Consider the following 16006-nt stretch of genomic DNA (forward strand, 5'->3'; position numbering starts at 1 on the left):
TGATGTGAGAGACAGCAAGAGATGGACTTTTTCACTGGAGGAAGTGTTATGATAGGTTTTGGACTAGAAGCAACGGTTTGAAGTTAAAAATGTCTTAATGATGGATTAGTTTCTTACAAACACGCAGCTTTTGTCTTCTCAAGATGTTAACTGATGGACTGGAGTGGTGTGGATTACTTGTGGATTATTGTGATGTTTTTATCAGCTGTTTGGACTCTCATTCTGACGGCACCCATTCACTGCAATGTGATGCAATGCTACATTTCTCCAAATCTGATGAAGAAGCAAACTCATCTACGTCTCATGTGGCCTGAGGGTGAGCGCATTCTCTGCAAATTTTCATTTTTGGGTGAACCATTCCTATAATAGTAAATACTATATAGGTATAGGCATAATCTACCACAATTTAGTTCCCATCGGATGGATAAAAACCTGTGAATGCATCCAATCAGATTGACACAATTTTGTTTCCAAAAGCAATTTTTGCTTAAAATATGCATCTGTGCAGAAGCAATGCCTCATCAGTAGAAGTGGCCACAGTGGCTTTGACTTTCACGATAAGATCAGCGTTTAGTCTCAGTGCCAGTCAAAGCTGATCTTGTTACTCTGGCATCAGACGCGTTTGCCTTGGCCTTCCAAGTGAGCTGGAGTTTGTTTAAATGAGAGAGTGCGAGAAAAAGGTGGTGACGGTTTGGATCTCTTTGGTAGGGGGGCTCGCAGAAACGGGGCGCTTAGACGAACGGGAATATTTCCAGATCCAGGAAATTCCACTGAGGTGAAACTCTAGTCAGACGGAGAAGAGAGCGCGACCCAAATAACAGGAAATCTGCAGATTATTGCAGACACCAAAAAGGGGAATAACAAGTGAAAGGAGAAATTGCAGACTTCTCCCTTAAAAGGCTGTTCGGAGGTGCATGGCGACCACAGACGGGTGTCTTGGGCTTTCCTGCAAGGATGATTGTGAAAGAGGGTGAAGCAAGAGCGAAAGAGACAAACAGCGATCGTCTTACCGTAAAAACTGGGCTCCATGCGTCAGCGCGGCGGTCCAACCTGGAGCAGAACCAAACTATGACGCCCTGCAGTCAACAGAGCTCTCCACTTCTGCTCTGCAACATCTGTCCTGTGGTTTACAATGGCCAGGAAGCAGAATTCATTTAACAAAAGTGAATTAGAAGGAACTTTGGGGTCTTGCACAATCTGAACCGTCTTTTCTTGGTAATCAGAAGTCCTTTAGTCTGTTTACAGTGTTGGACAGATTACTTACAAATAGTAGTTCACTACTGATTACAAATTAAATGATGAAAATTTGTAGTTAGTAATGTTATCTGTTAGATTACACAGTTTATTCTGATTACTTATCAGGGTAGAGTAAACTCGTTCATCACAGAAATATAAATATTCTATATAATAATTAGAAATTATATATAAGACTATATAAAAATAGAAAATATGATTATATTTATTTCTTATTATATATCATTATAAATAATTATATATTATAATCATATATAACATATACTGTATGTGTGTGTATATATATATTTAATCTAAAAATAATAATTATTATTATTTATGTCAGAATTATTCATATAATTAATTTTATAAATGATAAATAATATATATTTGATTTTTATCAAACAAACCAGGTTTCGTGAGTTGATGAAAAGCTGATAATTAATATTTCATAAAAAAGAATATATTTTTAAATAAACATAAATGAATAAATAACAAATAAAGCACAATAAACAACATCAATGAATCAATACATTATGAATAATTTACTGCCATTGTGTGAATAATATAATAATTTAGTTGGTCTTAAAAGTTGGTCTTTTGAGGATTTTAAAATGTAATATAATTTTATATATATATATATATATATATATATACTGAAATAAATTGGGGTAGAACAGTTTTCACTCAGAAATTGCTAGTAAATTTCACAAGAAAATAGTATAAAAAGTGAAACAGTATTTTCTCGTAAAACATACTCCAATAATCTTATTTGAAAATTCAAGAAATCGTTATTTTTACAGTGTATGATTATATAATCTTATTACAAGTACTTTTAGTACTAATTAAAATTACTTAATTTTGTGATCTGATTATGTAATCCAGATTAGATATAATCACTTATACTACCCAGCACTGTGTATTTATTATTTAGCTGATATTCACATCTAGACAATGGACACGTTGTGCTTGACCTCTATAATCTGTTTATTACAGTCCAGATCTTAAAGCACTCGCCGACTGACCCGCTTCATTTTGTCCTGATCTGACTGTGTGTGCTTGTCTCGTAGGATCGCTCAAGAACAGTGCTGTACTGCGGTTCTTGAAGACAACATATGCACCAGCGGCATCAATATGGCGAAGGACCAGGGCAGTTGTGACGCCCTCTTGTCCAGCAGCACATGTGAAACGAAGACGGCTAAGGTGCTAGATTTTCTCAGTACATGCATATTAATGCTGCATATGATATTTGCATGTTTTATGAATTTACTTTATTCAGTACCAACATGTTTTATTAACATTTTTTATTATTATTACAGTTATTATTATATTGAAATTTATTATAATGTAATGTATTACATTGCATTTTAATATATTATTATTATTATTATTATATTAAATATGATTTATATATGTAAATATTATTAAAATGGAATAATACACATAGTATATAATATATACAATACTGACTATTTAACATTTAAAAAAAATGATATAGTGTACATTTTTAATATTTGGATATACATGTTTTTAATTTTTTAGTTAAATTATATAATATATTTATTATATTATATAAAATATATTAAAGATTATTATTCGATTAAAATATGTAGTATCTCTCGCTCTCTCTATATATAAATATAGTAAATAATATTAGTATATAATATGTAAGTAAATGATATTGTATGTATAATATGTATGTAAATGATATTTTATGAAATATGACTTTTAGCTCACTTGGGCTAGTGGAGCCAAATTGTCTTCATTTTGAACAGTATATCATTTTATCCTTTAAAACCTATAACAAACTTCTTTTTGTGAAATGTTTAGCTTGGAAAATGTACTCACTCTATCTCTTTTCAACATAAATGACATCTGCGTTTATATTTCACACCTAACGCATTGAAATTCACATATTTTAGGTGTGATCTGAGTGTTTGTGGCTGTTGTATGTGTGTTCGCTAGAGAGAGCTTGTACAAACAAGTCTGTGTCAGACACTCAGATCACAATAAGATGATAAATGTGGCTTTTAAAGCCCAAACTCTTCTTCATGTAAACTCCGAGACTGAGGGGTAAAAATAGCCGTATTTCTCTCAGAACTGTTTACATTGCGCAGGAGGGAACTTGCCCACATTACAGAAGTGCAGGTTGTTTCTGTCAGCCGCCGTTATAAATCCAGCTCCGATTACACACAGGCTCTCCGCCAAACCTTAGGATGAGGAATAGAGTGTCTCTTCAAGGTTTAATACACACCTGAGTGTGTTTGGACATTACGATCCTCCAGGTGTCTGCCGTCTTCTGGGAAACATTCATCTCGGGTTGTCAGCGAGACTGTAAGAGCGCTTAAAAGCACCTGTCAGACGTATTGCTCTGCGTTATTTATGCGTTTATTGCTAACCACCAAGACTAATTTATCTGAAACGATTCATGGCAGGTATTAGATGATCTTTGGACAGGTTTAAGCTCTGTTTAAATCACCAGAACTGTTTGTGTTTCCTCTAAATCTCTAGATGAGCGTTTTCTAGTGCCGTTTTCTGTTCTCAGAAACCTCATTTGTTCAGTTTATTCAAATCATTAATACATAAAAGATGCACAGGCATTTGACTTAAAGGATAATTCACGCAAAAATTATATTCTTGGGTCCTGTGTGTTTTGGATGAGAGATTTCCAGCAAATTTTGACTTAATTTTCAGTCTGTTACTCTGTCAAAAACTTACTGTATATAGTGCACAAGTAGTATGCCTTTATGAACTACTTTTTCTTTACATTTATGCTGCTTTTTATCCATTTTGGAGCTTGACATTTAAATGAATGAATGAATTCTCAGGAACCACACTCCAGTGGTTTGAAACTTACCTCTCAGATAGGTCCTTCAAGGTATCTTGGAGAGGTGAAATGTCCAAGTCGCAACATCTAACTACTGGGGTGCCTCAGGGCTCAGTTCTTGGACCACTTCTCTTCTCTGTTACATGGCATCACTAGGCTCTGTCATTCAGAAACATGGCTTTTCATATCACTGCTATGCTGATGACACTCAACTCTACCTCTCATTCCATCCTGATGATCCGGGGATAGCTGCTCGCATCTCAGCATGTCTAACAGACATTTCTTGCTGGATGAAGGACCATCACCATCAACTCAACTTGGCTAAGACAGAACTGCTTGTGGTTCCAGCAAACCCAGCACTTCATCACAATTTCACCTTCCAGTTAGGCTCATCAACCATAACTCAGCCAGAAACCTTGGAGTTATGATTGATGATCAGCTGACTTTCTCAGATCACATCGCTAAAACTGCCCAGTCCTGCAGATTTGCTTTATTCAACATCAATAAGATCAGGCCCTTTCTTTCGGAACATGCTTCAAAACTCCTTGTTCAGGCTCTTGTTCTGTCCAGGCTGGACTATTGCAATGCTCTCTTGGCAGGTCTTCCAGACAGTTCGATCAAACCTTTACAATTACTGTACTGTACATTATTACATTTACTATTATTATCAGTGGTCGAACTGTAGCTAATTTTACAATGATTACAAAATTTGTCTAAAAAGGTTTTTATTTAATGAAATGCTTTTTAATTATTTTTATTTTTTTTAATATCTATTTATAAGCTCCTTCTGGTCAGTATGGCTAATTAATCAATATTTTGCTGCATGTGTCTTTGTGCTGGCACCTTGGCTGGTTTAGGCCTGTCATGGATAAATAATGATGAGAATAAAAATGCCAGTAGGTGGCAGCAATTCCCTGTTTTAATCTTTTTTTACATTTATTATTATTTTTTTTTTACAGTCTATGGTTTTAATAAATGTTGAATCTATTGAATAATTCAAATCAAACTATTCTTTCAAAACGGAAAACGGATTCAATTAGAAACGAAACAAAACAAGTGGAGGGGCCATTGAATTCAGGGAACGAAACACCATGTTGCTCTACACTGTTGTATAAAATTATTAGCATATTTATGCTCGCGCACATGTGCTGTTTCATTGTTTGTGCAATGAATATAAAAACATAAAAACTTACATGGATATTTTTTCTTTCATTGTGTAAGGAGGCGAATGAGATGTGAGACGTGCAGATCCATTTGCAAGCTTTATTCCAAGATGTGGTCAAAAACATAGGCAGGGTCAAAACATCAGCAAACAGGTATAACACAGGCAAGACAAAGAGTAATCCTAGGGCAAGCGTGGGTCTTTGATCGGCGAACAATATCCAGAGGGCTTGATAAGAGGGGTAGTCCAATAACATGAGCAATAGTCCAAACGAGGTACAAACAGAGTCTGAACGGCGAGACAAGGGTTAATCCAAGATATGGGCAGGAAACAGGAAACAAGGCAACACGAAATGACTAGACTAACTGGAACTGGGAACTAGACTCAGTAAAGCAGCTATCACTTGGAGAGTGATAAACGCAGAACAATACTAGAGACTAAACAGAAACACGGAATGGCTTGGTAAGGCAGCTAACACTAGGAGAGTGCTAAACGCTAGAACAATACTCGGCAATCTGAGCAGGAACTGAGTGCATGTTATATGGTGTGTGTAATAGCTTTCAGATGAGTGTGTGATTGGTACAGCTGTGTGCAATCAGTGCAATGGAACATGGGAAATGTAGTCCAGGGTGATGTGTAACAGATTGTGTGGCGTGAAAGTCAATGTAATCAGAGGGCGACCTCTGGTGGCTAGCGGATGGAAGTCCATGAACCAGATTCATGACACATTGCTTTAATTATAATGGCATTCTAACTGTATTCTAATGGGCTTCATCGCGCATTCATCGCGAATGTTCTTGGACTCTCAAGACGTGTTTTTGTTTGTTTTTTGCAAAGTCGGTGACTCCATAATGTCAGCTCTCTCAGTCCCTCACACACATACAGCACAATTACATTATGTCAGGGAAATGTCTTTAAATTCTAATCAAGGAAAAATCATACCTTCTGTTGTCTTCTTTTTAAAGAACTTCAAAAGTTGCGCTTGAAACACTTTGTGCAAAAAATTATTAATCTAAAGGGGATGGTAAGGGGGGATGGTGGTTTTACTGAGGGGATAATTTTTGTCATTTTTTTTTCCATCAGGGGGATGCCATCCTCCCGCATCCCCCCTCAATATATTATCATCACAAATATTAGATAGAATATATTATTTAATATGTAATTGTTTGTGTATAAATATACAGCGTGTGTATATATATATATATATATATATATAATTTAAAAACAAATATATTCTATTTATATATTATATTATTATATTCTATACCTAAATTTACATTGTTGATGACCTGTTCCTTTAATTAGCTTGTGTTTATATACAGATCTCTATTTTTCCACATTTAGCTCCAGCTCTACATCTTAATCTCAGAAAGATCTGCAAAAGTGAGTTATCACTGACAGTGTGCGTCTGAGTCCAGCATTAGTCTTTATCTGTGTCTGGGAAACAGGCCACGCTGCTTACGGTCAGGATCCGTCCTCTAGAGGAACATATTTTCTGTTTTCTCTCTCTTTCTCTCCTGCTTCAGTCTGTGTGGTAGGAAAGGATTCGTAGTTATTTTTCACATAGGTGTGAACTCTGTTTGGTGGACAGACTCCAACAAATCATCAAAAGACTGGTGAGAATAAAGACACAGCACTTCTCTGTGTCTGTATACTGCAGTAAACTTTACACTGCTCTGTTCTGAAACTACCTCACTGGCTGCTCCCTACATAGGCAGCTGCTTTCTAAGAAAGAGAACCTTATAAGTAACTGATATGAAACACTCCACATAGGCAGCAACATCAGGTGGAGCGAGAAAGATAGTGTTAGAATTTGGCTTTAAAATGTCGTTAAGCTAATGGCATGAATCTTTAATAAGCCTAAAAATGAATAGCCCACATATTTTGGTTAATATATATATATATATATATATATATATTATATGTACAGTGCCCTCCAAAAGTATTGGAACAGTAAAGACAAAATTGCTCTGGTAGCTGTGGAGTCAAGACATTTGCAAATATGATGAAAAGATGAATATGAGACAAAACTACAGAATGTCACATTTTATTATTAGCCATTTCAACCCATACATGTTTTACCAAATAAAAAGAACAGCACTTTTAGAGTTCATCCCACTCATTGATGTGAGCATAAGTATTGGGACAGTTGAACATAAGGCAGATATAAAAAATTAAAAGCTATTATTCAGTTGCAGATCCCTTGCGTACAATCACAGCAGTGAGTCTGTGACCCATAGACATCACCAGACTCTTGGTCTTATCTTTTGAAATGCTTTTCCCAGCCTTTAATGCAGCCAATTCCAATTGTTGCTTGTTTTGGGGGCGTTTCTGCCTTTACTCTCCTCTTCAGCTGGTGAAATTCATGTTCAGTCGGATTTAAATCTGGAGATTGACTTGGGCAATCTAAGCCCTTATAAACTCCTTGACTGAACTGGCAGGGTGTTTTGGGTCATTGTCCTGATGCAATATGAAGCATTTCCCAATGAATCTGGTGGCATTTTCTTGAATATTGGTAGGCAAGATGGTTTTGTACCCTTCCAAATTCATTCTGCTACTGTCACAAACATTAAGTCATCAGTAAAGTTGAGAGGGCCTGTTCCAGAGACAGCCATGCATGCCCATGCCATGACACCACCTCCACCATGCTTTACAGATGAGGCTGTATGCTTGGGATCATTGCAGTTCTCTTTTTTTCTCCACATTTTTGCTTTCCCATCACTTAGATAAAGGTTCATCTTTGTCTCATCGGTCCATAAACACAGTTCCAAAACTCTTCTGGCTCACCTTTGTGCTTTTTTGCAAACTCTAATCTTGCCTTTCTATTTTTGGAGCTGGTCAGAGGTTTGTATCTTGCTGTGTAGCCTCTGTTATTCTATGTCAAAGTCTCCTGAGGACAGTAGATTGTCAGAGCATCACCCCAGCTTTCTGGAAGTTGTTGGTGATTTTACAGACACGTCTTTTAGGGTTCAATTTCACAGCTTTTATGATTTGTCTGTCATCAACTACTGTTGTTTTCTCAGCCGATCAGGTAGTTGTTGGTTGCTGGTGGTTTCCAAACTCTTGATTTCTCCATGCCCTTTGTTTTTGCTATAGCTCTAATTGACTTCCTCTTTTCTTTTAGCATCCAAATTGCATGCTTTTCTTTCAAAGTCAGCTCCGTCATCTTCATCCTGGTGTGTGTGTGTCATGATCGAATGCAGAAATAATGGATATAACTGATACGACACATTCCCTGCTTTTAATATCTGAAGAATTAATGCAACAGGACACAGCTGATCACTAGAAAGACCTGTGAGGCAACTGTTCCAATACTTATGCTCACATCTGATCGAGGGATGAAACTCTAAAAGTGCTGAACTTCTTAGCTGGAAAAACATCTATGTGTTGAATCACCCAATAATAAAATGTGACATTCTGTAGTTTTGTCTCATATTCATCTTTTCATCATATTTGCAAATGTCTTGACTCCACAGCCAACAGAACAATTTTGTCTTCACTGTTCCAATACTTCTGGAGGGCACTGTATATATATATATATATATATATATATATATATATATATATATATATATATATATATATATATACTTCAATATTATTTTTTATTTCTGTTACATACACACAATTTGCAATAATTATTTATACAAATATATACAATAAATTAATTTTAATTCTAAAAAGAATTAAATGAAAGTAGTATAAAATAATATTTATAATATTAATATTAATTATTAAAAATAATTGGTTAATCATCGGTTTTATATTTTAAAAATATGTTACATCTAAAAATTTATAATAATAATTATTATTATTATTAATTGAAATATTAATATTAATTATTAAAAATAATTGGTTAATCATCGGTTTTATATTTTAAAAATATGTTACATCTAAAAATTTATAATAATAATTATTATTGTTATATTAATATTCAATTATTAATAATAATAATAATTATTATAATATTAATAATAATAATAATAATAATTATTATTATTATTAATTGAAATATTAATATTAATTATTAAGAATGAGTTAATTGTCAGTTTAAATAAAAACATATTAGACGTAAAAATAATACAAAAATAATAATAATTATTAAAATGTTATATATATGTATATAATAATTATTATTGTTATATTAATATTCAATTATTAATAATAATAATACATTTTATTTAAGGCGCCTTTCAAATCACTCAAGGTCACCGTACATCAGGAAGCAAAAACAGCACTAAATAGCAATATCAATGAACCATAAAAAGATGGTTCTCAAGTTTTATACGTGAGAAGAAGAATTTTAAATTCAATGCGAAATTTGATGGGAAGCCAATGTAGCTGTTGAAGAGATGGAGTAATGTGTTGTATAGATGGAGTGCGGGTTATGATACGAGCAGCTGAATTCTGAATCAACTGGAGTTTATTGAGAAGCTTTTGTGGTAAACCAAATAAAAGAGAATTACAGTAGTCAATGCGAGAGGTGACAAATGAGTGAACAAGAATGGCAGTACTGTGTGGGGAGAGAGATGAACGAAGGCGAGCAAAATTACGGAGATGAAAGTAACAAGACCGGGTTATACTACTAATGTGAGCATCAAATGAAAGAGTGTTGTCAAAGATGACCCCCAAGTTCTTAACCTGGCGAGAAGGAGAAACGGAGGAACCATCAATGGATAAAGAAAAACTACAGGACTTAGAATATAATTAGTGCCTACAAGGAGTACTTCAGTCTTATTGCCATTAAGTTTAAGAAAATTGGCAGAGAACCAGGTTTTTATTTCGTGAAGACAGTTAGTAAGGCAGACTGGTGGAAGAATGGAATCAGGCTTAGTAGATACATAAAGTTGTGTATCATCAGCGTAACAGTGAAACTTAATACCAAATTTTGAAAAGATATTACCAAGTGGGAGAAGATAGATTAGGAACAACAGAGGACCTAGGACAGAACCTTGGGGGACACCACAGCTAACAGAAAAGGGATGGGAGTGAAATTTTTTTAATTGTACAAACTGTGTACAATTGGAAATGTATGAAGTAAACCAGGCGAGAGGAATACCAGAGATACTAATAGCACATAAATGGTTTAACAAGATATTGTGTGAAATGGTATCAAAAGCTGCACTCAAATCAAGCAAAACAAGAATAGATAAGGACCCTCCATCAGCAGCCATTAACAGATCATTAGTTACTCTCACCAAGGCGGTTTCTGTACTATGCTTGGGACGAAATCCTGACTGAAAACACTCATATAAGTTATTATTACTAAGGTGAGCTTGAACTTGTGCTGCAACTGCTTTTTAAAGTATTTTCGAAATAAAAGGAAGATTTGAAATGGGACGGTAGTTATATAAATTGTTAGGGTCTGCAACAGGTTTTTTAAGCATTGGGGTTATAGCAGCTATTTTAAAAGATGATGGAACAGTGCCAGAGCTAAGGGAATTATGAACAATACGAGTTATAAGAGGAGAAAGAGAAGTAAGACAGTCTTTTACCAGGTGAGTTGGTATGGGATCAAGTAAGCATGTGGAAGAATTAGATTTGTAAATGAGATTAGAAATTTCTAATTCAGATGGCAGGGTAAAAGAAGAGAAAAGAATAAGAGGGGAATCGGTTGAAATGCTGTATAATGAATTACAATATGGGTTAGCCGGAGAGGCCAGCTGTTGGTGGATAGCAGTTATTTTGTTACTGAAAAAAGACATAAATTCAACACATTGAGCAGTGTAGTACAGGTGTGCAGGAAGGCTGTCAGGTGGTTTCAGTATACGATTTACAGTGGAGAACAAAGCTTTAGTATTACAATCTCCAGACTCAATTAAATGTGAATAAAACTCATATTTGGCAGCAGAAAGAGCATCTTTATAAAGATGAACATGTTCGTTATGCAGCTCTCTATGTACCATAAGTCCAGTTCGTTTATAAATGAACTGGTGAACTGGTAAATGAACAGGTCCAAACACCGCCCTCTAGGTTTTAGCTGGCGAAGTTCATGAGAAAACCAGGGCGCAGAGTTAGTGAAAGATACAGTCCGAGTTTTAAGAGGTGCAAAATTGTCCAGGAGCTGTCGTAATTCAGAATTATAAAAGGAGACCAGCTCATCAGAGGAAGAGAGATGGTCACTGTATGGGAGGTCGGTTATTGCAACAGTAAAAGCTGAGGGGTTGATCTTTTTTATATTCCGGAATGTCGTAGAACGTTGTTGCTTGGATCTAGAGAGTGTAACATTAACATTGAAAGAAAGCAATTTATGATCGGATATGGGTATTGCAGTTGCCGTACAGTCCAGAGGTGTCCCACCTGAACAGCAAACAAGGTCCAGAATGTGGCCTTTAGAATGGGTTGGAAAGTTCACATATTGCTGGAAAACAAAACTGTCCAGGCAAGAAATTAAATCCCTTGTGAGTGAGTTACTAGCAGTGTCCACATGAATATTAAAGAACACAGCGAGGTTAAAAATGCACAAAATTCATCTAAAAATGTATTACAGTATTTGGGTGGTCGATAGACAACAGCTAGAACTGTAGGTGTTGGACCACTGATAGATAAAGCAACTGATTCAAAAGAAGCGTACATTGATACAGACAACAGAGATGCTTTATAAGTCAATTTGTGAAGTATCGCTAGACCTCCGCCACGTCTGGAGATACGAGGTTGCGAAATATAAACAAACCCCGGGGGACACGCATGATTCAACTCTAAAAAGTAATTCTCTTGCTGCCAGGTCTCAACCAAACAGAAGCAATCAAACTTACGATCATCCACAATGTCACTGATGAAGAGACCCTTGTTAGAGAGTGAACGTACATTAAAAAGTCCAACTTTGAACTAATTTCCACCCAGTGAAGAGCTAGCCGATCTGGCTAAGCTAGCCAAGGCGCTCTGGTCAACAATCCGCCGAGTATTCCTCGCTTATATATATATATATATGTACACAGTGGTGTGAAAAAGTGTTGGCCCCCTTCCTGATTTTTTTATTTTTATGCATGTTTGTCACACTTTAATGTTTCAGATCATCAAACTAATTTAAATATTAATCAAAGATAACACAAGTAAACACAACATGCAGTTTTTAAATGAAGTTTTTTATTATGAAGGGAAAACAAAATCCAAACCCACATGGCCCTGTGTGAAAAAGTGCTTGCCCCCTCCTATTAAATCATGAAAGAACTGTGATTAACCACATTATTTTAGAAAGCTGAGTTAAATTTCACTAGCCAAACCCAGGGCTGATTACTGCCAGACCTGTTGAATCACGAAATCACTTAAATAGAACCTGTCTGACAAAGTGGAGCATGTTTAAAGAGCAACACGTCATTCCGCGATCTTAAGAAATTCATAAACAGATGAGAAACAAAATAGTTTACATGTATCAGTCTGGAAAGGGTTATAAAGCCATTTCTAAGGCTTTGGGACTCCAGCAAACCATGGTCAGAGCCATTATCCACAAATGGAAAAAAACTTGGAACAGTGGTGAACCTTCCCAGGAGTGACTGGCCTACCAAAATTACTCCAAGAGCACAAAGACGACTCATCCAGGAGGTCATAAAAGAACCCAGAACAACATCTAAAGAACTGCAGGCCTCACTTGCCTCAATTAAGGTCAGTGTTCATGATTCAACAATAAGAAAGAGACTGGGCAAAAACAGCATCCATGGGAGAGTTCCAAGGCAAAAGCCACTGCTGACCAAAAAGAACACAAAAGTTCGTCTCATATTTGCCAAAAAATATCTTGATTATCCCCAAGACTTTTGGGCAAATATTCTGTGGACTGATGAGACAAAAGTTTAACCTTTTGGAAGGTGTGTGTCCCGTTACATCTGGAGTAAAACCAACACAGCATTTCATAAAAAGAACTTGATTGCAGATATTGCTGCAAAGGGTGGCACAACCAGTTATTAGGTTTAGGGGGCAAGCACTTTTTCACACAGTGCCGTGTGGGTTTGGATTTTGTTTTCCCTTCATAATAAAGAACTTCATTTAAAAACTGCATGTTGTGTTTACTTGTGTTATCTTTGATTAATATTTAAATTTGTTTGATGATCTGAAACATTAAAGTGTGACAAACATGCAAAAAAAAAAAAAAAAATCAGGAAGGGGGCCAACACTTTTTCACATCACTGTATATATATATATATATATATATACATATATGTATATATAAGTTGCCTTAATACGCTGCATATAGGAAACTCACTAGATTTTGGAACTGAGCATTTGAAATCACCTACATAATTAATGTCTCTTACTCTCTCTTGAAATTGTAGTATAGTTTAAGCCTGTTGAAACATGTTCATTTGATGTGCATCAGTTTATCTGTGCAGGTGTTGTGGGTACATACTGTGACTGTACGATCTGTTTTCCTCGAGTCTCTGATCTGGAGTCTCTTCCTCTGCAGACGTGCTGTGAGTGCTGTTTGCTCGGCCGGGCGGCCCAGGAGCGAGGGCTGTCATGTGACCTCACCCTTGCCGTGTGGTACCAGTGCGGTCTGGTGTCCCGGGCCTGCTGTGTGGACCGATCACCGAACAGCGACGGAAAGCCTGCACCCAGTGAGAACAAACATACATGGAAAACCGCTTTCTTGCTGTCTTTAAATAAGAGCGTTTGATGAATGCATGACTGTCGACATTCACAGATGTTGACAATTACAGCAGAACAGGTCATTTGCATGTAATCTTAAAGGTGTTTAATTCTTAAGGATCAGAGAGGGAGAAAATGGACATGAAAAACAAAATTATAACTTTATGGTGCAAAAAATGTTAGCATTACAAGTAAATTCAGAGAGGAAATACAATACTTCATAAAATAAAATGCTTGTAATTGCTCTTAAAACAGCAAAAACAACCCACTTAAAATAATACAAAAGCTTGAAGACAGAAGGAGACAGAAAAATATTTGATAGAAATTGTTTAAAAGTTTTATAAAAAAATAAAATAAGAAATATATATAAGAATTATATATATATATATATATATATATATATATATATATATATATATATATATATATATATATGGAATAATTATATTTTGATTTGAAAATATAAGTCTTTAGGCTACAAAAATTATATATATACTTATACACACACACACACACACACACACTGTATGTTATGAATTTAATGAAAATAGTATGAAATAATAATTAAAGTATTATTATTCATTGTTAAAAAATAATTGGTTAATTGACGGTTTAAATAGAAAATACTGAATCTAAGATACAAGATATCTTAGATTAAGATACAAATATATAAAATCGTAAAAAATAAGAATTTATTTTTAAATGGGACCTAAACAGACTTATGTTTTTTTATATATGTATTATTCTAATATGTAAAAAATATTATTTTATTTTGTTTTTTGACAGTTTTCTTGGAATTTACCCTTAGTTATTGTCTCAATATTAAAGGGTTAGTTCACCCAAAAATGAAAATTAGCCCATGTTTTACTCACCCTCGAGGTGTCCTAGGTGTATATGACTTTCTTCTTTCAGACAAATTCAATTGGAGTTATATTAAAAATTGTCCAGGCTCTTCTAAGCTTTATAATGGCATGGGTGGGAGTTTTTGTTCAACAGTCCAAAAGTAGTCAGATAAAGCGCATCCATCCATAATAAAAATATCCATATTTAAAACGATATAAACAGTTTTGTGTAACTACCGGTATCTGTCGTACACGCGTTCACGAGAGACTGCCTTTCCGGCAGATGATGAAGGACTCGCGAAAACCAACGTTTGTTTATAGGAGCAAAAGTTTCCTTACTTTAGCAAAGGAAAACCAGTCTCCTCTTGGGTTATATCGAAATTCTCAGACATTTTTCTTCACAAATCCTCGTTTTGTGCTTCTAATTCGTGACCGGCGTTTTGTTTTGTTCTCTCTCCGTCCCGTTTCTGTGTTCGTCACTAATCACCGGCGCTTACGCTACGCATACGTCCTACGTCATCCTCCGGAACGCTTCTACCTACGAGAGTTAGCAGAAGTGAGAAAAAGTGTTTATATCATTTTAAATATGGATATTTGTCTTACAAAAACGCATGGATTCGCTTCAGGAGGCCTTTATTCACCCCCCAGAGCCATGTGAGGCACGTCTTATTATGGATGTGCGAGCTTTATTTGACTACTTTTGGACTGTTGAACAAAAACACCCTCCTACTCCCATTCTAACACTTAGAAGATCCAGGATCATTTTTAATATAACTCTGATTGGATTCGTCTGAAAGAAGAAAGTCATATACACCTAGGATGCTTTGAGGGTGAGTAAAACATGGACTAATTTTCATTTTTTGGGTGAAGTAACCCTTTAATAGAGTCTCTCAGGTCAGTTTAGTGTCTGGAGTGAAGCAGTTGAGTGAAGATGAGCTCTTCTGCCCTCTAGTGTTCATAAACCGACATCTCCACAGAGAACATCACACACCGACCACTTCAGCACTAATTTATAACACATTAACTCATTTATGTTTCAAAATTACAGATTTACAGGCATCACAGGGTGATGCACAAAACACAGAGGATCAGTGCAAAGGTAACTAGAATCTGCTCCTAATGTACTATATAATCCTATAAAAACAATCAAATGCATCTTATTAATATATCATGTGCAGATTGTTAATGTTGTTTGTGTGTTTGCATCGAAGCTGCTGGTTGCTCTCAGAGTTGTTTTAACGGCACTTGTTCCTGTTTGGAGGGATACAAGCTGAAGGCGGACGGGAAAACCTGCGAAGGTCAGTAAACGTCCACTAATAAAACGATTTTAATACGCTTCAGTGTGTAAGAAGGTCTCTTCCA

The 16006-nt window shown here is 35.6% G+C and overlaps 1 protein-coding gene across 4 annotated transcripts in view; it reads left to right on the forward strand.

Moving 5' to 3' along the window:
• fbln1 (fibulin 1) overlaps nucleotides 1-16006 on the forward strand; it is a 90508-nt gene that overhangs the window by 39881 nt on the left and 34621 nt on the right. For all 4 annotated transcript variants that reach the window (XM_058766451.1, XM_058766450.1, XM_058766448.1 and 1 more), the window contains 4 exons: nucleotides 2304-2436; nucleotides 13621-13771; nucleotides 15693-15743; nucleotides 15856-15942. In XM_058766451.1, the coding sequence (XP_058622434.1) occupies nucleotides 2368-2436; nucleotides 13621-13771; nucleotides 15693-15743; nucleotides 15856-15942 (358 nt within the window). In that variant the 5' untranslated portion in view covers nucleotides 2304-2367. The remainder of the gene's footprint in view (nucleotides 1-2303; nucleotides 2437-13620; nucleotides 13772-15692; nucleotides 15744-15855; nucleotides 15943-16006) is intronic.

Source organism: Onychostoma macrolepis, chromosome 25 (genome assembly GCF_012432095.1).
Source record: "Onychostoma macrolepis isolate SWU-2019 chromosome 25, ASM1243209v1, whole genome shotgun sequence".
Lineage (NCBI taxonomy): Eukaryota > Metazoa > Chordata > Actinopteri > Cypriniformes > Cyprinidae > Onychostoma > Onychostoma macrolepis.